Here is a 20,430-nt window from a genome sequence, read left to right as displayed (position 1 = left end):
TAAGCCTTTTTTAAATTTACAGGGTGCAGGCAAGAAAGGTGTGCAGTATCAAGAGGTGTCAATCAGAAACAGCTTTAATCAGTCACCACAAAGTAAAGAAAGCATTCTACATAGATGTACAATTCCGCCTATGGTAGGTATGTGTTCAAATGACTATCTCATATTGACATTCATTCATTTCTTGAATGTAGAGGGATTTCGTTGGCTTCAAGTATGCCAAGTTTCAACGTCTCAGAACTTCCATTGTGAATCTACATGAGTTTATATGCCTTAACCCCCAGACGGACAGGCTTTATTTTTAATCATATATCAATTTCACCACTTTTGCAGTAAAATAGAGTAGAAAGAATCCATTTCATGTATGGGAGGCCTGAGGAAAAACTATGTTGTGTTTGGTTCTACCTCCAGGAGGGGTCACTATCCCTCCCTTGTGGAGGGAAAGGGGGAAAGTAGGACCGCCCTTTCCCATAAGGCTGTGCGCCTCGCCTATATAAGCATCATCCGCCCCGGAACATCCTTCTCTTTCCCCCTCAGCGTGTTCATACAAGGTACGTTAAACGTTCATCCTTTGCACGATTCTCACGATTTAACATATTTAGCGACGTGAAATCATCTCTGTGTACGTTTTTAATGTGTTGTTACTCCTGTGCAGCAGTGTGCACCACGGTTAAGATGCTAGCCGGCTTGTAAACCGTTTTAAAGTTGGCTCCTGCACTAGCATTAGCACATTTAGCAGGCCTGCTTCGACACGTGTTTCCCACCCACTTCGCTAACTAGCTAACAAGCTAATGGTTCATACAGAAACCATTGCACCTCATGCTCAAATGATGAATATAAGTGTTGGTAGGGACATCTGACTATTGTTGAGGAAACGCCAACCATTCTGATCGCATGGGACAAGGACAACAATGATGCCAAAAGCTTGCGTGCCTTTGAATGTAGTCAGACATGAATGTAATTGTGGGTTACGGATGGTGTCTCTAAATGTGTTTTCACCTTCTCTTTTTAGGCCTACATTATTGACAACGAGATGGATGCTTTCCTTCGGTAAGGAACACTAAAGTTATTTGTTGGTAGGATCCGTAACCTGAATTCGTGTACTGTAGGATGTCAAGTTTTCTAACTAATAACAACCCAACTGATAAGTCTACCCTCTTCATGGGTTGCATTTGTATTCCTACACCAGCCATGTAGAGGACCAATAGAACATTAGTTTTGTGCCAATCAGACAAATAGAAACGCCTGTGTTTGTCCTCAACATGGCCGTTTAGGACTACAAATGCAACCCATGACTTGTTTTAAATCTAGTCTTGTTGGCAGATGATTAACTAAATTCTTGTCATCAGGTTCTTTGTGCACAGCGCTTGCAAGTCATGGAATCGGCACAGGAGCACGTGCAAGTCACGGACTCTTAAGGTCCATACACATTGAGGGCGAATTGGCGAATAGCGAATTAGCGAACCAAAAACGGCGAAGTATTCGCGATTCGCCTTTTTCCATACACACCAAAAAGCGACGCGAATAAGCGTATAATATTCGCTTAATTCGCCTAAAAACGAGGAGGTTATTATCTGTGTTATAACTAGCTGTGGCGCGAAATTATTTGGCGCCACAGGAGAGGAGAACAAAGGAGAGAGGAGAAAGGAGAGTGTACGGGGAAACAAATAAAACAATGGAAACTACATCCTCAAGTGATGATGAACTGGCCGTGGTTGTCCGCCTATTAAATAAGAAGAGGAAAAAGAAGGCTAGAAGTGTATGGGTACACCCTATATTGACCCGGAGAAAGGAGATGGGCGAGTTCCACACGACCATCCAGGAGCTCAAAAAATATCCCAAGAGATGGAGGCGGTACTTCAGAATGTCCCTCCGACAATTTCAAGAACTCCTCCATCAGCTGACTCCACGTTTGCAGAAGGAGACAACAAATTTCAGAGAGCCGATTGATCCAGAGCAGCGGCTAGCCGTGTGTCTGAGGTAAGAAGTCTATAGTAGGTCTCTATTATATTTTAGTGATGAGACCAGAACACCAGGTAGACTACCGTTTTCTTGAAAGCTCCCGCCCCAACGACCCATTTCTGGGCCGGGGTCTCACCCCCCCAAGTTCACACCTCGACAACTGTTTAACAAAGAGACGAGCCTATATACACATAGTAGGCTAGGTGTTGAGCGACGCGACCCCCCAAAACATTGAATCACCACTCCACCACTGTACATAGGCTATAGCCTATATATCAGTGTTGTTATTCAATTGGCCTTTTAGTGCGCTCAAAAGAGCGTCTATATCACGTCTTGTGCTGCGAATAGGCCTACAGACTACAGTATTCAATCAATAAACGCATATGCCTATTAGGTAGGCCACGTATTTCTAGTAACCAAAGATTCCCTCACAAAACAGTTTTAAACACAGACAATGCACCCTTCACCCCCCCATTAGATCGCTGACAAAATCAGCATGAACATTGAATAGACATAATAATAATAATAGTAATAATAAATAATACAAAACAACTTATTACAGACATTGTTGCTCATATGCCTACATGGGACAGGTAGCCTACTACAATATATGCGACCTAATTTATAACCTTCATCAATAATGTCATTGTCATTTATTTAGAGCATAAAAAAGAGGTGGTGATATCTGGCCATGCATTAATTTGTTTTCTGTAGGCTGCACCCTACAGAAAACGGCACCCTTATTTCCCCCAGTGGAAATAAGCATAGTCTTTTCTAGGGTCGCCTTTTAGTAGACCGTGTACCAGTGAACTGTACCGTCATGAAACTGTACCTTTTCCTATGCAAACTTCTAATAAAGTCTTCAATCAATCAATCAAAGCACGCAGTCACCATGGGTTCATAACATAGAACTCCCCCACCTTGCTCAAATGCACACCCTGCTGGCGAAAGTATACAACACACCCACAAACACTATGTAGGTCTAATTGCATTCAATTAAATGCTATGAAAAACTGGAAAACAGGACCAGTCAGTACATCATGATATAAACATTACCTGTATTGACATTTAACAATCCCAACAAACTAATTTAAGTGTGTGACCACATTATTTAAGACAATTTAAGGCTAATTAATACACCTTTTCTCATTTCTTTGCAGATTTCTAGCCACTGGGGATAGCTTCCCTACCATTGCCACCAGCTTCCACCTTGGAGTGTCAACTGTGGCACAGATTGTGAAGGAGACATGTGATGCAATCTGGGAGGAGCTCAAAGACACCCACATGCCACATCCAGACAGGGACAGGTGGATGAGCATCGCAAGGAGGTTCGAGGAGCGGTGGAATTTCCCCCATTGCATAGGTGCACTGGATGGGAAGCATGTGGTTATAGAGGCACCTCCTAACTCTGGATCGATGTTTTATAACTATAAGGGCACGTTCTCTGTAGTTCTGATGGCCCTGGTGGATGCAGACTTCCGCTTCATAGCAGTGGACGTTGGGGGCTATGGAGGGAACAGTGACGGGGGCATCTTTGCAACCTCCAATCTGGGCAAAGCTCTGCAGGCAGGTCAGCTGGAAGTCCCTCCTCCATCTCCCCTTCACTCTGCTCCAGAGCTGGGACCTGTGCCATATGTGGTGGTGGGTGACGCGGCCTTCCCCATGAAGCCCTACCTGATGCGGCCTTATCCAGGGCGCCGTCTCCCAGAGAACCTGAGGGTATTCAACTACCGCCTCTCTAGGGCCCGTGGCAGAGTTGAGAATGCCTTTGGCATTCTCAGTAAGAAGTGGGCGGTCTACAGTGGCAGGCTGCAACTCGCTCCCGCCACTGTAGACAGCGTTGTGAGGGCAACGTGTGTTCTGCACAACCTCCTGCGCACAGCGAAGATGCAGGCCCAGAGCAACGGTGAGCCAGATGAAGACGAGGATGATGACGAAGACGAGGATGGAGAGAGAGAGAGAGAGAGAGAGAGCATCCTCAGACCCCTGTGGAACCTGCGGGGGAACAGGGCATCGTCGGAGTCACAAAACATTCGGGATACCTTTTGCCGGTACTTTAACTCACCAGCAGGACAAGTGCCATGGCAATATGCCCGTGTCAACCGTGGATCTCGTCAGTGGCGCGCACGGGCACAAGCACAGATGCACGAACATTAGTATGCAATAACCACCTCAAACACACAGGGTTTGACACCAAGGTCTCAGAGGCACTTAGTACAGGTCATGTTCTACTTAACCAAAGGTCATGCCCACTTGCTTGAAAGTATGATGATGATAGGTACATTTTTACCCTACAATTGAACACTTATTTCTTTACTTTTGGGGGCTGTGTGAAAAAATGTTTCATACCTCAAATGTTATCCAAATACTTACATAGCTATGATTGAATATGTCTGTGTGTTCATACTTATATATTTTTGTAAGTGTAACAACATTGAAAACAGCACATTGTAGGTTAACAGTGTTCTTAATTTAAGTTCTACAGACCAGAAGACATAGCCCTCTGGCAACGTTCACTCGTTCAGGTGTTTAAACAGATATCTAGTGTTGTGTTTGACAGTTGCTTCCCCTCTCAAACGAGCTCTTGCCTGGTCAGGCAACCTGAAAGTAAACTTTAAAAGCATTCATTTCATTACATTCATTTTCAATAATCTATAAAAGCATTAATTTCATTAAATTCATTTTCAATAATCTATAAAAGCATTCATTTCATTACATTCATTCTCTATAATATATTAAATAAATAAATAAGAATATGTATATAGTTGTAGTCATGAGAATTAAAATGTATTAGTAGTTTGCTATAATCATACTGTATGTTCCCATTTATGTAATAATTGTTATTTAAGTCAATCATTTGTTATATAAACCAGTTTGTTGTTTGAACCCATACTGTAAATAATACTACATGTTTCTTGACTAGAGGTTTGTTTAATACATTTCAATAAGAACATCTTATAAAAACAATTGTAAAATGTATTTTTAACAAAACAAAAAAGGTGCTTCAAAGGTGCATTTAAAATACAGCAGCAAACATTTTCTTTGAAAACACTGTAAACTTTGTCTCCACCAGCCGAAGGCATGGGGGAGTTTGTTTTCGTCCGTCCGTTTGCCTCAAAGGCACAGTGCAAATAATGAAATCGTGCACACACGTTTCCACTAGGAAGAAATGACACTTCACATTTTTTAAATCAGCCTCATGGTGGCAGGCCGATTTGTGGTTTTACCTATAACTCCACCGATCAGTTTCAAACTTTGTAAGTGCACTTCCCAGAGGTCAAGGAAAAACACTTTCCTTGCATTTTTCACATCAGCCTTTTATAGCGCCACCAGGAGGCCGACTTATGTAAGACATTTTTGGATCCTTCAGAATTTACCCAAAATTAACAAAATCAGTATCTCTACAATCATATGATCAAGACAGATCTATACCATATTAAATATTACATCCTGATTGGCTAAGATTGGCCTCCAAACTTTGTAGGATTGATCCGTTTCGAACAAAATGCCTCATATCACGAACACAGCGTGCAATTGTAATGAAATTGGCAGTATCTCAACAGTCATGTCATTGTCACCGTTAAAGGCCAAAGAAGACATGGCTTCCTTTTCACATGTGCTCGGAAGAGCCCTGCTTCTAGTTAACCCTGAGGTATAAATTGGCATAACCTTCTGTTACAACAGTAACAAGTAACAGAAGGTTTAAACACTAGCCTTGGAAATGAAAAAAATACAGCTCAGAATAGTAAGGAAATAGAAAATAAATACTGTGTGACAGCAAAGTGTACATACATGGAAAAAAAGAAATGTTATGAGGTAAGAGGTTTCTGCCCAACAGCAAACTCTTAACTAAAAACTTTTTTTCTTTTGCATATGTGTACACTTGCTGTCACACAGTATTTATTTTCTATTTTCTACTATATATTGGCATAATGCAGCTGCTGCTGCTGAGTGTAGCTAGGGCCACACTCAGCTTCATAGACAAGCCCCTGAATCTTGTACTTCAACCAGGATTGCCTCTCTGGAGGCAATCTCTTGATCGTTGGAGCCAGACTCAGGAGGAACAGAGTGATCTCATCTCTACTCTCTTCCTTTTCTTTTTGGCGCTGCTCCTCTCGGGCCTCCTTCCTCAGAAGGTACTCCTCTAGGATGGCGTCACTGGCACTGGTCTTCCTTTTGGTCTTGCCTTGTCTGAGAGTAGGGTGCAACAGGTAAAGATCGATTGTAATAAGCTCATAAAGCAAATAATAGATTAATCGCTAAGAAGATAATGAATAGTTGCACTGTTGCAGTTCTACCTGGAGTCTACAGCAGCACTTTCCTCCTCGCTGTCTGGTGTCTCTGGAACAAGGTCTGACGGGCCAGCGACCTCCTCACCCTCCTCCAGCTGTATATTGCTCTCGGTCCTATTCAAGGATAACAAATTAGAACTGTGCTAAGAGAAGATATGTTAACATGGCTTGTAGCATAATGTCGATTACATAGTAATAATCAGTATCATGTCCATATCATGGACAGTATCGTGTCAGTATCATTGCCGATACATAAGGTTTTAATGTAACACATTATTACAGCTGGAGAGAAAAATATAACTTTGCAAGAAAGTATTCAGATTGCTTGGAGTCATCAGGAAAATGAGTGGCCTGGTCAATCAGAACTGTCTGCTTACATTATATTAAAGCTTGATTCTGGGCCAGTACATAGGCCCTCTACCTCCTCAGTGTTATTACCTTAAAGGGGTAGACCACCCAATTTCATATATATTGAAATATGTCATTAATATACCTTAGAGGAGTTGTGTGGAAATAGAAAAAAAGTTCCCCCCCTTCTGTGTTGCCTAGAACTGGAGGATTGATTTTGGGGTTTGTATTGTAAAGTACAATGTGTGATGTCATCAAGTTGTACTTTACAATACAAACCCCAAAATCAATCCTCCAGTTCTAGGCAACACAGAAGGGGGGGGGGGGGGGGGGGACTTTTTTCCTATTTCCACACAACACCTCTAAGGTATATTAATGACACAGTTCAATATTGAAAATGGGTGGTCTTCCCCTTTAAGCAATCTTTATTAGATTGAGGTGATTATTGTTGCAACATATCGTACAGCAGTGATTCTCAACCATTTCGGCCCGTGACTCCACAACATAATCATAATTGAACTGGGGACCACACCCTGACACGCACTTGGAATTGTAGGAGTTGGGACATTACATTTAGTTTGACTCACTTACACAGGTAATTATTGTGAAAATAGCAGATCTACAAGCTCACAACACCTTGCAACTCCTTGTAGATCATCTATTTTCCACGTTTGTCTCTTTCTTATATTATTTGACAAAGAACACTGTTCTATAGTATACAGTAGTTTGTTACTTTTGAGGCAGTAATACAGTCTTTTACATTTCCTTTAAAGTCTTTTGCATTTCTTTTAAGTCTTTTTCATTTTCGTAAAATCATGTGGGGACCCCCACAGGGCACAGGTTGAGAACTACTGTCCTACAGTACCTTCTACGTGCCGTGGACCTCTCCATCATAAAATTCATGTCGTCCCAATGCACCCATTGTTTTCTTTTCCCTCCGGCCGACCCACTCCTCTCCTGTTTCTCCTTGTCCCTCTTGTGTCTGGTATACGTGTCCTTCAGATTTTTCCACCGAGCCTTTGCGTCGGCCTCTGTGAAGTAGAAGCATAGTAGCATTAATTCAATGAATTGAGTAGAATGGACCCCAATGCAAACAAGCCATAGTGCCTTCTTGGATTTCAATATGAAAGTGGTACTAAACTATCCAGTAGGTCTGAGCTAAGCCAAACAGGGCCAAACACTTCATAATGACTGATCACTCACAGACTTTTCATTAATACCTGGATATATCAATTGTTGTAATAATAGATAATAATCACAATTTATTTCTTACTGATAGTGATAGCTACAGGACAATGATACTGCAGATGTGTTTAATGTGGTGTGGTGTAGTGTTGTGTGATGGGGACCGTACCTATATTCCCCAGGTCATTTCTAATTTAATAACTCTAAACACACAATAACAAGGAGACATTATGAATACTAGTGGGACAGGGGGCACTAAAGTGACATCTGGGCACTAGGGACATGTGGGCATTTGGATGAGAGGGCACCTAGACAAGTTGGCACTTAGGGGTGGAGACATCTGGGCACTAAAGGGACATGTGGGCAACTGGACACCTAAACTAGGATGTGCACATCCTAGTTACAGACAGTGATCTCTTTTGTTGGTTGAGTGGGGTTTGATTGATTGATTGATTGAAGACTTTATTAGAAGTTTGCATAGGAAAAGGTACAGTTTCATGACGGTACAGTTCACTGGTACAAGGTCTACTAAAAGGAGATCCATGAAAAGACTAAGCTTATTTCCACTGGAAACCATTGAAGTATCTCATATAAACATAACAACATACATATTATATAATATTATATAGAACCTTTTTGTGGAGAGGGCCTGTATCTGATCTGTACTGTCCTGTGCTTTTCATACGAGAACTGCTAATAAAAGTATACACTGACTCAATCAGTCGCCGTCTCTTTCGGGAACCTGTGTCGATTTTGTATTTTGAATGACGACGGTGCGTGATCATAACGTATCTGCTGTTGACTTTGCTGTATTTAATGCGAGTCGCATTAAACACAGCAAAGTCAACAGCAGACACGTTATGATCACAGAGAGTCGTGTTTATATTTATACAACATTGCATTGATGATCATGACATTGTTAAACAACTATGAAACCACGTACAAACTTTTACCTGACTTTGAAAAAGTTACCGGAGCTGCCCGGCTAGTTAGCTACTTTAGCTTCATATGCGCGCAAAGCGTATAGGCAAGCATGTACGACTATTGAAATATACTCACCAGTTAATTGAAGCTCTTCTTCAATTTCCTTCCAGGCGTTGTCTTTCAGCTCACTGTCTTTGTAATCTCGGCTAGATTTGTCCCATAAAGCAGGGTACTGCTGCATACAAATGATAAATTTATCCATGGCCATGTTTGTTTGTAGCCTGCTGTACTGGAGGACATGTGACGTCAAGGCAAGCACATGACAACAACACTGCATTCCAATTGGACAGAGAAACACGCACAGTTCCCCTCGGCCTCAATGCAACGTGAAGGTCCCTCGACCATCCTCTCTCTCTTTTGAAATAGGGGGCAGAGTGAGCTTACTTTCATACAGAGAGAGAGAGGAATTCGCCTTAGAACGTTCGCTTAAATTCGACACAAGGGCGAATAAAAAACAGACGCCTTTTCGCTTTTTCGAAATTCGCTTTTGGTGTGGATGCTTCCATTGACCTTATAAGGTTTTAAAAAAAAGCGAATTATACGCTAATTCGCTATTCGCCAATTCGCCCTCAATGTGTATGGACCTTTAGAGGTACATGTCATGAGTTGACTAATGAATGAATAATGCCTCATCTAACACTGAAGTCAATGATGATTTTATATATAAGAGTAGTGGACAGATGTGATATCTGAAATAATTATATACTGAGACTTGCTTTATAGATGTGTGTAACTTGTAACATTAGCCACCATTGTTTACTAAACGAGTTCTACTTATCAGGTATTGGACAGACTGCAGATGTGAGGAGACTAATAGTTGAAGGTATGTATGACTTGAAAGTCACACATGGTAAAAGTAGCCTACCTACCTGTGCTACAATGATGACAATTATTTGCTACTCTTGACAAAGATGATGAATCTTTACCACCAATTTCTCGGATTCTGAGGCACATCACTTGTAAATGACCTTGTAGTAAGTTGTTATTCAGTTAACCTTACTATCCATATTTACAGACTCTTGACATTTTTGCTGACCAGAAGTGCTGAAGAATCCAAAGCAGGTAATGAGGATTGTGTATCTTTAGTCTGTACTTGAACTGTCAATGATGATTGTTTAAAACAATGGGAATCTCTCTGAAAATAATGAAAGATGCTTGTTTTCCTGATGGCAGTATATGCTACACCAGTCTTAGACATTACTTAATTTGTGTTATTAACATTTTGGTTTAATTTTTGCAGATGACTGTCTAGGAATGACAACCTGTGGTCAAGTGAAGCGGTCAGTTTTCCCAGGTAATTCTAACTTGCCCATAGTTGAGATTCTCTTGACGATTAATCTTACATTTGGATGATAGATTGACTGCTTAGTTAAGCAGATAACTGACGCATGTATTAATAATTGCATTAGCATTATCCCTCACCTCACGCACTTAACAGGCTAATGGCTCATACAACAACCATTGCAACGGTTAACCATGCTTAAATGATGAATATCAGTGTTGGTAGGGACATCTGACTATTGTTGAGGAAACGCCAACCATTCTGATCACATGGTCTAACAAAAAGAAATGCATTTCTACGGTCAAGTAAGCCTTGCCAAACCATGAGGCCTATAAGCTGCCCCATCTCCTGATACTGTAGAGTGAGGCAGCTTGATGTTACTGTAAAAGTACACCCCCTGGACATGTCTCAGCGACTTGAAAGCAGGGAGGCACTGTCCCATTTTTATTTTTTTTTCTTTGGTAATACTCTTGGTGTTCAAACCTCGATCTCCCAGTCTCAGGGTGGACACTATCCACAAGGCCACTGAGCTTGCGTGAATACGGTACATGACTAATTAGATGTGATGCTAATTTATTTTTCTTTCTTAGGCTGGCGATGGCTCCCCAGTGAGGAGGACTGGATCCTTATGAGAAGGTCAGTTTCGAATTTAGAGCTATATTGGTGGTGATGCATGATACAATGATGACCGCATAGTTCAGCTGATAATCTGTGACGAACAACCAGCTTAAGTCTTTCGCTCCTATCTGATGTATCGGTCCTGTCTATATTAGCCTGACATTTATCACTACACTGTATTGATTGTTGTGTCTGTTACAGGATTCTGATTAAAGTTGGCGATGGTCCCCTGAGTTAAGGTGGCGATGGTCCCCTGAGATGTTTTCGTAAGTGTTATGCTCGCTTAACAGCACTGACTCTTAGAATTGCGGTGTTGCTGCACGATACAATGATGATTCCATAGTTCAGCTGATAACTTGTGATGAACAATCAGCTTAAGTCTTTCGCTCCTATCTGATGTATCAATCTGGTCTAAATTAGCCAGTCAATTATCACTGCACTATAATGACTTGTCAAATCTGTTACAGGATTCTTCCAATTGAAGGTCCCCAGAAGACTTATTTTTTTGGGGTATGTATTATGATCCCTTTCAGAACTTAAATTCATTCTTGATACGATGATGATCGCATAGTTCAGCTGATAAGTGTGATGAACAACTAGCTTAAGTCTTTCGCTCCTAGCTGATGGTATCAATTCTGTCTATACCAAGAAGTACATATGAAGTGCACCATGTTGATTGTCAAATCTATTCTATTATAGGGTTCTGGTGAATGTGATTTGAGGCTCACCCACAGGTTGCTTTGGTATGTATGGACATTAAGCTTGTGGTGTTTTGTCTTCTTTTTTTCTTTTTTTTTACAATCTTGATATGATGATTCTGAATCAGGTCTCTGAGCCATGAGGATATTTACTTTCTTTACTGATCTAGATTGTTCAAGTGTACCTATTATGCAGTCTTTAAAGTGAAGAAATGCTAATTACTCCTGTGGTGGCTTTGCAGGTGATGTGCCATTCTATTGCACTGTGGAAGATGGAGGATACCAGAAAATCCAAAGTGAGTGTAAAAACCTTGTGTTCCAGAACAAGTTATATTGGATCTTTTCCTAGCATGGCTGGGTACAATGAAACTTAAATTCTATTGACTCATTGGGTTACAAAGCTTCCCCCTTGCCCCAACTGCTCCCAGTCTTCCAAACTTTCTAGTTAAAGAATCCAATATAACTATGTATCATACTTTGTACATGCAGTATTTTGAGGACATGGCCTGACCATGTGATTACTGATGTACATGCTTAACAGTTTTAGAGCTCTAGTCTGACCTGTGTGATGATAAAGTACATGCTGACCAAACCATGGAGGCAGTGTTATATTAGCTCTAGCTGACATGGTCTGTACTCTGCTGTGTTTGAACTTTAAATGTAAAACCTGCATATTTGCCCTTTGCTAATGTCAGCCTTTTCTTCAGGAATGGTGACTGTTTGGCAGTCTGGAATGGCAGAACTTTCAAAGTAAGACACCATAAATGGGACAAGGCGTGGCTCTATATGGGTTCAGTGATGTTTTTACAAATGTCTGACCTGAACATTACTGTGTGGACAATGCATTTACTGAGTAACCTTTTGTAGAATGACTTGCTCTTGATCTATTGGTAACGTTTTGTAACTTGGCATTTGTTCTCTTCAGGTGACTGGAATCTGGATTGACATGGTAAGTGTTACAAGAGAAGTTGAAGCCTTGCCATTTATAAAAAATGGCAGAGCCAGTTAATAATTTTGGTTGTGGCTCTTGTAGAAGTACTCATTTTCTGTAAGCTCTTTGAATCCATCAGTTTGGTGTCACACAAAGCCCTCATAAACGTGACCACACTAAGCATACCCAATCTTGACTATCACTAAAAACTTTTTTCGCTGCATGAAATTGGGCTGACTTGTATGGGTATTTTGTTCAAGATCTACTACCTATATTGGCTTGATGTCTCCTTAAAACCTACTCAACCTATGATGACAAGATTCTGCCAAATGAATACCCTTGATTATACTCTTTACCGTTCCATATATTCTGAGGTTGTGTAGAAAATGTTAACACTAGTGTTGGCTATATGTTGCTGGTTAATAACTAATAGTTTTGTTTCATCAGGTCGCTGCTGTCTGCATGATTCCAGAAGGTGACTGGAATCTGGATTGACATGGTAAGCTTTAGTTTGCATGAAAATAAATTGTTTAGAATCAAGAATGGCATGGCCAAAAGCCTTTTCATAATTTAGGTGTGGCTCTTGTACCAGTACACATTGTTAAGCTTTGAATCCAGGAGTTTGGGTCATAATCGTATGTTGACTGCCCTCACAATCAACATGTCCACACTAAACATACCCAATCTTGACAATCGCCAACAAAACACATTTTTTACACTTTAACACCAGTGACATAAAATTACACTGGCTTGGCTCTGGGTATTCAATGTGTCATGGGTATTTGTTCAGGAGCTACTACTTTGGCTTGATGCTGCCTCCATTAAACTTCAACCTATGATGACAAGATTCTGCCAAATGAATACTATGATTATACTCTTTACCGTTCCATATTTTCTGAGGTTGTGTAGAAAATCTAGTGTTGGGTTGGCTACATGTTTCTAGTTACTGATCATTCTTTGTTTTGTCTCATCAGGTTACTGGTGTCTGGGGGATTCCTGAAGCCGACTGTTTATGTGTGGTGCTAAAACGTTATAGCTGCTTGACAATGTTACAAGTGCTGTACAGAAAAGGAATGCAAAATAAAACTGAACTTGATTGAAGGATACTTGTCTACTTTTTGAACAGCAAAATGTCTGATGCTGGGTGTATGAAACAAATGGGTAAAATGAGTTTCAAACTTTCTGATAATTAGAGCTACCATGAAGACTTTTTCGTAGTTTTATTTCTATTCAGGAGTAAAGTTCAAGGATGGGTATTCTAAACAAAATAATGACTGAAATACCTGGTGAGGTTATACAACAGGTTTTAGCTGTGGCCAAACTTGGATTGATGCTATAAAGTATTAGTTTTCTCATACCCCCATGTGAAGCATCTTTGGGTACTTAGAAAAGCACTATATACACTTGAGATAATTGCAACACATTTTGCTGGTGAGCCCCAAGTTCTTGAAGTGGGCCCTAGGACTCCCAGAGGTCCTTGAGAGGGTTACAGGGGGTCCCTATATAAATGATGTCTATAGGGACCAAATTGACCCTTGTGGATCTAACGCAGACTGCAAATATTTGGTTCCATCAGTTCTGGTGGTCGGTTGTGTAATATAGAGGTTCTCAAAGTGGGGTCCACAAAATTGTATGGGCGGTCCTTGTCACAAAATCTGTTCATGCAGCCAAATAGCCCTACACATTAATTTACGGGCCCTGCGGCCTGGTCCCGGTCCCCGGACCCTACTTTGAGAACCAATGTACTAGAACAGCGCCTGCTATAGAGCGGATGTGACGCACCCACCATGGAGCGCGTCCCAGAATAGAATGCGTAGAGCAGAGCCGTAGAGGTAGGCCCACTAGACCGGTGGTTTAAATGGATAACAGACTGGACACAGCGTAGTAATTCAGGCACTCGGCATTTCATTGACGGACACAAATTGGCTGCATCACCGATGTTTCTCTTATTTGTACCTGTACTTTGGGCCGTGTCCACAAAGGCAGACTTCTTTCAATTTGACAGCATTTCGAACGCGTCCACCTACTATTTCAATTATATCTACTGTAATATATGGGAGGGGGAGTGTCAGCCAAATCAAGATGATGCTACTCAGCAAGGTAGGAATTCTTGAACACAGCCATACAGTCGGGTTTACGGGTTAGCCGCGAGGCCGTCGTATATTATTCCCTTTATAAATTAACCATAGCCAAGGCTGTACTGTAACGCACATCAGTATGCATTCTAAATAATGTAGCCTACTGTCTGAGCTCTATTTCCCTTAAAATGTATTGTGAATTGTCGATTATCAGTTCCTACACGAGACCTCTGGGCAGGATTTCCTCAGGACTACATTAGCCTGCTTCACAAATGGTACTGCAGCGTGGTTCAGTGCTGTGATTCTGGAGACTGCAGGATAACTAACAACATCACAGGTAGACCTATTAGATTCCACACTCTTTTAGCAGTTTATCATTCCCTATTTTTTTTTTTTTTTTTTTTTTTTTTTTTCAGTTTGTTTAATCATGAGACAATGGGCATGTGCTCTAAATCTTATTTTAAATTTGCCTGCATGTAGGCTAGCCTAGTAGGCTATATTCAAAACATTGACATTCTAATTATACTTTCACAATCACATTTTAGCCTACTACAGTCATCTCTTCATTTTCATGTGTGTATATTAAGTTTAAATATAATGTACACATTCAGGACTTGCCAGTGACCTGCAGTTGAAGCTCCATGGGCAGCACCTAGCCCAGTCTGTGGTTCTGAAGGCTGTTCAAGGTTTTGTCGACAACCCAGAGTCCAATAAGCCTCTCACCCTCTCTTTCCACGGTTGGTCTGGCACTGGCAAGAACTTTGTTGCCCGGATTCTGGCTGACAATCTGTACCGGGATGGTATAAAGAGTGAATGTGTGCGTCTGTTCATCGCCCCCTTCCACTTCCCACATGCCAGGCTGGTGGACTCGTACAAGGTGAGACAGTTGGCATAGAGATGATCGGTCCAATGCCAGAGAACCATGTGAAATTTGGACCCTGCAGTCAGAACTGTGTTTTCAGAACGCATGTCTTTTGAATAGAGTAGTAGCTTATTGTAGCCTTGCATGTGAATGATTATGGTCAATGATGGTCAAGGATACTTGTCATACTTAGATTAATGTGTCAGATTAAATATTGTCCCTTTGTATGTACTGTGTAGTTTCATGTTTTTTGTAACCTGACAACCTGTCAACCAGGCATTCTTCCAACTAGGTGTCAGAGCTAGGCATATGTAGACCACATTTTACATCATCTTTGCACTGGATTTCAAAATGATGTTGACACAGTTTTATTTCACAACTCAATCAAGATTATACAGGTTATACAGGGTATTATTTGTAGATACAACTCTATGTGAACTTCACTGTACCATTTGGCATCCTCTTCAGTGCTTGTTCCCTCCCTGTGTTGATTCTGTGTGTGTGTGTGTGTGTGTGTGTGTGTGTGTGTGTGTGTGTGTGTGTGTGTGTGTGTGTGTGTGTGTGTGTGTGTGTGTGTGTGTGTGTGTGTGTGTGTGTGTGTGTATGTGTGTGTACAAATTGTGCTTCTCTAATTTGTATTAATTGAAAAAGTAAGATAAGAAGATAATTGATAGTTGCAGCCTTAAAGTCAATGTATGTCAGTGAACACCTCAAATTGGGGATAAACTAACCTCACGGGGTGCCTAATGCTCCTCACCTAGAAATATAAATCTTAAGGAATCTTGTGATGACACTGACTCTTCCCTCCTCACAGGGCCAACTGAGAGAGGCTATCCGGGACATGGTCTTGCGCTGCCCTCAGACTCTCTTTATCTTTGACGAGGCTGAGAAGCTCCACCCGGGCCTCCTTGATGCCATCAAACCGTACATGGATCACTATGACAATGTTGATGGAGTCAGCTACCGTAGAGCCATCTTCCTCTTCCTCAGGTAAAACTGAACTACAGGTACAACGTGTACTGTACAAGTCCCAAAAGTGAACTATACCCCATTTGACACTTAGGTTGTACAAGTGTATCAAATGAGTCAGACAAATATGTGCTAAGATCACTATGATACATACAGCAAGTAATTTATGTCTGTTACATAGGTACGAGATTTGAGTGTGAAAAACCTACGTGCCTCAAACATCAACAACCAATGCCTGTTTGTTCTCTCATCAGTAACATAGGTGGAGCAACAATCAATGATGTCGCATTGGACTTTTGGCACTCTGGTCAGAACCGCGAGGACATTGGCATGGAAGACCTAGAACATCGGCTTCGAGCTGAAACCATGGATTCCCAAGGTACATATGTGTTTAACATGCCCTTTTAAATTACTTATATATTTAGTCACACACAGTTCTGATTGTTTTTTTTTTTTTGTTTGTTTTTTTGCCTTGGTATTTGGATCTGTGTGCCAGTGCCAGTAGGCTAACATACTTGGTACCTCCACTAATTCTTTCACATAATGTTTTATGATATTTTAGATATTTTCTTTAATTTTAGAATAATATAAGTCAATGGGGCTCAGATCAGGCTGAAACTGTGCCCAATGTTCGAAAACATCATAAGATGAGTGCAAGTGAATAATCGTCATTATGGCAAGGCTCTGTAGGGGGATAGCAATGACTCTCCATTTTTGTGAAAGACTGACTTCATCAATATGATGATCCACAAGGAAGCCCAGCTGTTTCTGGACTCTGTCTTGTTATTTATATAACTAAGCAACATAATTAGTGTAATAATAATAATGATAATAATACCAAAACATGTGTGCAGGAGTAGATTAATGTACTGTATTTTTTATAGGACTAAGATCTATTTTCATCCATGCCTTACCCCTTATCCCTAAATTCTTTTGCCATTGTTTACTATTTCGAAATTAAATATTTCAAATGACTGAGCTACAAGCTCACAAACAATGTTTTTCAAAATAGTAAAAAAAAAAAAAAGACAAAGAAGTTTAGTGATAAGGGGTAACGCATGGACAGAAATATAGCCCATAGTCTCATGTGGGTTCACAACCCTATTAACAAAATACTGTCACCATCTGAAGGGTTGATTATTTTAAAATTGTATGAATTTTCCTGGTTATTACACTGTATTTACACACCTGTGCGTAACTGTTTCCTGTGCAGGTGGATTCTCTCAGAGTGAGCTAATGTCAGGTCACCTGATAGACTTCTTTGTGCCATTCCTGCCACTGGAGTATCGTCACATTAAGCTGTGCGCACGCGATGCCTACACTGCACGAGGTCTTGAGGCAGATGAGGGTACACTGGACGAAGTGGCTAAAGCAATGCTTTATTTACCCAAGGAAGAGCGGCTGTTCTCAGCCCAGGGCTGCAAGTCCATACCTCAGAGGATCAATTTCTTTCTCCCCTAGACAGAGAGAGGTAGATCTGGAGGAGTACTGAGTTTGTATTACTGGCCAGCCCATCTGCACACAGCGCCACAGATGAGGTGGGCCTTCTCTGCTCTGCTCTCAGTACCCCCCACCCCACAACACACCCACACACATGCCCGCCCCACCACACCCTTCACAACAACAAAAGACACACACATAAAACATGTGTCTGTCCACTTCCCTACACAGAATCAAATATGCGGCGTTACTTTAACACAGAGGGAGTGTCAAAGTGTTTTCCACTCTCTGAGTTAAAGTAACAACTCAGATTTGATTGTGTAGGTTGGAGAAAGCCGAACGGCAGGGCAGTTCCAGTATTACTGAGAAAAACAGCATGTCCCCTTTTGCAGACATGAACACTGTTGCAGAGGAGCATGGCTGTTTGTCGGCGTTGTCGTCGCCACCTGTCTACAAAGAACCTATGCACTGCCGAGACAGGGAGGTAACATGAATTTTAAGTCACAGCCAGTCTGGAAACGGGGAAGGAACACAGTAACATCCTGAGCGTTCATTTAACTCTTATCCATCACAAGTTTTCCTTTCACTAACAGTAAAAATCTTGAGTGTTTATTTAACTCTGAGAGTTTACAAATGGAGCCAAATGTACATGTTGTTTCCATTTGTGCACTCTCAAAGAGTTAAGTGCATTTCCATCATGACACCAGAATGTATTGTCCTCTAACCTCAATATCTGAGATGCACTGTTTTTATGTTTAAAAGGTCAAAAGTTACATTTTAGTATTTGCATGTCTAAAATTGTGTTTGGTTGTCATGATGTCATATTATTATTTGCTACATAACTGTACCAAATGTGTTATCTTGAATCATATATTTTATATTTCTGTAGAGTTGTTATATAGAGGTATGCCAACTTGGCATGATGTGACTACTGGAAAGAAGAATGTGCAGTGGAATTATCAAAAAAGCACTGTCTGATACAGAATGTGTCAAAAAAAGAAAGAAAAGTTGGAACTAAGTGTATGTATCAAGAGGAATGATTCCATTTTAACCTCAAATGTTTTATTTGTGTATGTTTTTTAATATCAGTGTCTTAAATGATTTATTTGGTTGAGATTGATCATTGTTTGTTCTTCTTATATTAACTTCCTAATATATGATCATTAGAGTTCAGACCATCATCTCACTGTCTGTCTGTAATGTTTTGTACAGCTTACATGATTTGCTCTAAGAAGAAGAAAAATGATTGATTTTCTTTGTGCCTCTTTCTCACCCTCTCCCATAAAGTAACCTATAAACATGGCTTTATTTTTCTGAATCAATTATTCCAAATTCATGATGCTGAATTGTTCTGAGACTGAGTTATCACTTATCAGGTGCTCTGGTGCTCAATCAGTCGAATAAAAAGATTGCTTTATGGAGAGAAATAAAACTCTCTTGAACAGTTAGTATGTTTGAATTGATTTATTTAGTTAAATGTTTAATCTGAAGAAGAGTCCTACTTCTATCAATAGCATGCGTTAACAACATCCATTCAATTATGGTTGATATACACTCAGCCATCATCTTTCTGGGGGTTGAATAGAGTAAACGCGTGGTCTCCTCTTATTGGCCATAATAACCTCTGTGGAAAGCATGGTTGCTATTTCGAATTAAAATGTATGATCCGGTTTAGAGCCCGCCTAGCCTCGGTACCAAGGCTTTTATTTTCATTCGCGTTCAGCCCAGGTTCGGCATAGCAGTGGACGTGGTTTACTGGTGCCACTGAAAAATCTCCCATTCATTTTTCCAATAGACTTTAACAAAACGATATTATTTATTTTAAGCCTAGAATCAACTAGCCATCCAGGATCCTGGTGAATCATGGCCATAAAACCTTTGATTCTGTGAAAAAATATAGCCTACATAGGCTTATATATTTTAATAGCCTATTTAATTAGTAGACTATTACCTTGAAATGACCATGAAATTCATGGTCATTAACCAGGATCCTGGATGGCTTGATTCTAATATAAGTTTAAGCTTAAAATAATTGTTATATATTATTTTTGTAAAAGTCTATGGGGAAAATGAATGGGAGATTTTTTTTAGTGGCACCAGTAAACCACGCCCACTGCTATGCCTTATTGTATCGGGTTATTTGCAAATGCCAAGTGCTGTGCAAACACTCATAATAGATAGATGCTTGCATCGTTTCTGTATTCCGCTCCGCTCAAGACCCAGAGCGGATCTGTAACTGGTGAAGTGAATGGATCCCGGTCTTTCTTGGCCACGATGATGCGTCTGTACCGCTGATGCGATTGGTCAAACACACTTGCGCTTCCTGGTGGAGCCGCTGTCCAATGAGCTACAGACATCTGTTCTGAGGCGAGAGGAGAGAGCCAGTGCTCAGTACAGTGCTCAGCGCAGATCATTCCCACTGTAACATTATTGTACGATAGGCTGGATTGAAGAAATAGCGCGTATTGCACAGGGGTACTGTGAGTTATATATGCATTTATTACATTTGTGGGAATTTCGTGTCTGACGAGGCGTTTTAGCTCGAAAGAATGGCAGCCCTGTCCCTGCTTTTGATGGCCGTAACGGCCGCATCTGTACTCGCCCAGTCCACTGTACATTTTCGAGAACGATTTGAGGATGGAGGTAAGTAAAAAGCATTAGACAACCATGCACGAATTATTTGCTGTTAATTGCCTTTATTTCAGTCATAGCAGTATTAATGAGCCAATATATTTATGCACCTTTCTTTAATTCTTGAGTCTGACTGACAACAAGCAATTAAAT

General features: G+C 40.8%; 4 protein-coding genes and 1 long non-coding RNA gene across 5 annotated transcripts in view; 4 read left to right on the top strand and 1 right to left on the bottom strand.

Moving 5' to 3' along the window:
• Window positions 1-528: 528 nt before the first annotated feature.
• LOC308292814 lies at window positions 529-13,398 on the top strand. Its single transcript, XR_013962436.1, has 14 exons — window positions 529-548; window positions 1,010-1,047; window positions 9,550-9,591; window positions 9,784-9,830; window positions 10,009-10,062; window positions 10,641-10,686; window positions 10,870-10,934; window positions 11,136-11,178; window positions 11,368-11,411; window positions 11,609-11,662; window positions 12,074-12,116; window positions 12,292-12,315; window positions 12,745-12,796; window positions 13,272-13,398. It is a non-coding gene; the product is annotated as an uncharacterized lncRNA (long non-coding RNA).
• On the top strand, window positions 569-5,694 carry LOC308292768 (uncharacterized protein). The gene is made up of 2 exons (XM_080735198.1): window positions 569-1,977; window positions 3,120-5,694. Exons 1-2 carry the CDS (start codon window positions 1,673-1,675, stop codon window positions 4,114-4,116), a joined length of 1,302 nt encoding a protein of 433 aa, XP_080591324.1. The 5' UTR covers window positions 569-1,672; the 3' UTR covers window positions 4,117-5,694.
• LOC308292792 (uncharacterized protein) lies at window positions 5,822-9,587 on the bottom strand. The gene is made up of 3 exons (XM_080735221.1): window positions 7,465-9,587; window positions 6,258-6,365; window positions 5,822-6,150 (listed from the first exon to the last, which is right to left on the bottom strand). The coding sequence occupies exons 1-3, from the start codon at window positions 7,653-7,655 to the stop codon at window positions 5,877-5,879; spliced, it is 573 nt and encodes a 190-aa protein (XP_080591347.1). The 5' UTR covers window positions 7,656-9,587; the 3' UTR covers window positions 5,822-5,876.
• Window positions 13,399-13,876: 478 nt separating the features above from the next.
• tor3a (torsin family 3, member A) lies at window positions 13,877-18,443 on the top strand. The gene is made up of 6 exons (XM_080735210.1): window positions 13,877-14,397; window positions 14,590-14,712; window positions 14,987-15,252; window positions 16,052-16,227; window positions 16,461-16,585; window positions 17,420-18,443. Exons 1-6 carry the CDS (start codon window positions 14,235-14,237, stop codon window positions 17,665-17,667), a joined length of 1,101 nt encoding a protein of 366 aa, XP_080591336.1. The 5' UTR covers window positions 13,877-14,234; the 3' UTR covers window positions 17,668-18,443.
• A 1,576-nt stretch (window positions 18,444-20,019) lies between these two features.
• LOC308292771 (calreticulin-like) overlaps window positions 20,020-20,430 on the top strand; it is an 8,165-nt gene continuing 7,754 nt past the window's right edge. The window contains exon 1 of the mRNA XM_080735200.1: window positions 20,020-20,289. Coding sequence (XP_080591326.1) covers window positions 20,196-20,289 — 94 coding nt within the window. The 5' untranslated portion in view covers window positions 20,020-20,195. The remainder of the gene's footprint in view (window positions 20,290-20,430) is intronic.

This window comes from Nannobrachium achirus (genome assembly GCF_963921795.1).
Source record: "Nannobrachium achirus genome assembly, chromosome: 1".
Lineage (NCBI taxonomy): Eukaryota > Metazoa > Chordata > Actinopteri > Myctophiformes > Myctophidae > Nannobrachium > Nannobrachium achirus.
The sequence above is the reverse complement of the archived record's forward strand: the minus strand, read 5'-3'. Positions and strand labels throughout refer to the sequence as shown.

Excerpts from the sequence above, each read along its gene's own strand:
- LOC308292768 (XM_080735198.1), top strand. The coding sequence starts at position 1,673 with ATGGAAACTACATCCTCAAGTGATGATGAACTGGCCGTGGTTGTCCGC. Across the intron at positions 1,978-3,119 it reads CGGCTAGCCGTGTGTCTGAG|ATTTCTAGCCACTGGGGATA; the intron begins GTAAGAAGTCTA and ends ATTTCTTTGCAG.
- LOC308292792 (XM_080735221.1), bottom strand. The coding sequence starts at position 7,655 with ATGCTACTATGCTTCTACTTCACAGAGGCCGACGCAAAGGCTCGGTGG. Across the intron at positions 6,366-7,464 it reads AGGTCCACGGCACGTAGAAG|GACCGAGAGCAATATACAGC; the intron begins GTACTGTAGGAC and ends ATCCTTGAATAG. Across the intron at positions 6,151-6,257 it reads AGTGCTGCTGTAGACTCCAG|ACAAGGCAAGACCAAAAGGA; the intron begins GTAGAACTGCAA and ends CCCTACTCTCAG.
- tor3a (XM_080735210.1), top strand. The coding sequence starts at position 14,235 with ATGTTTCTCTTATTTGTACCTGTACTTTGGGCCGTGTCCACAAAGGCA. Across the intron at positions 16,228-16,460 it reads GCCATCTTCCTCTTCCTCAG|TAACATAGGTGGAGCAACAA; the intron begins GTAAAACTGAAC and ends TTCTCTCATCAG. Across the intron at positions 16,586-17,419 it reads TGAAACCATGGATTCCCAAG|GTGGATTCTCTCAGAGTGAG; the intron begins GTACATATGTGT and ends TTTCCTGTGCAG.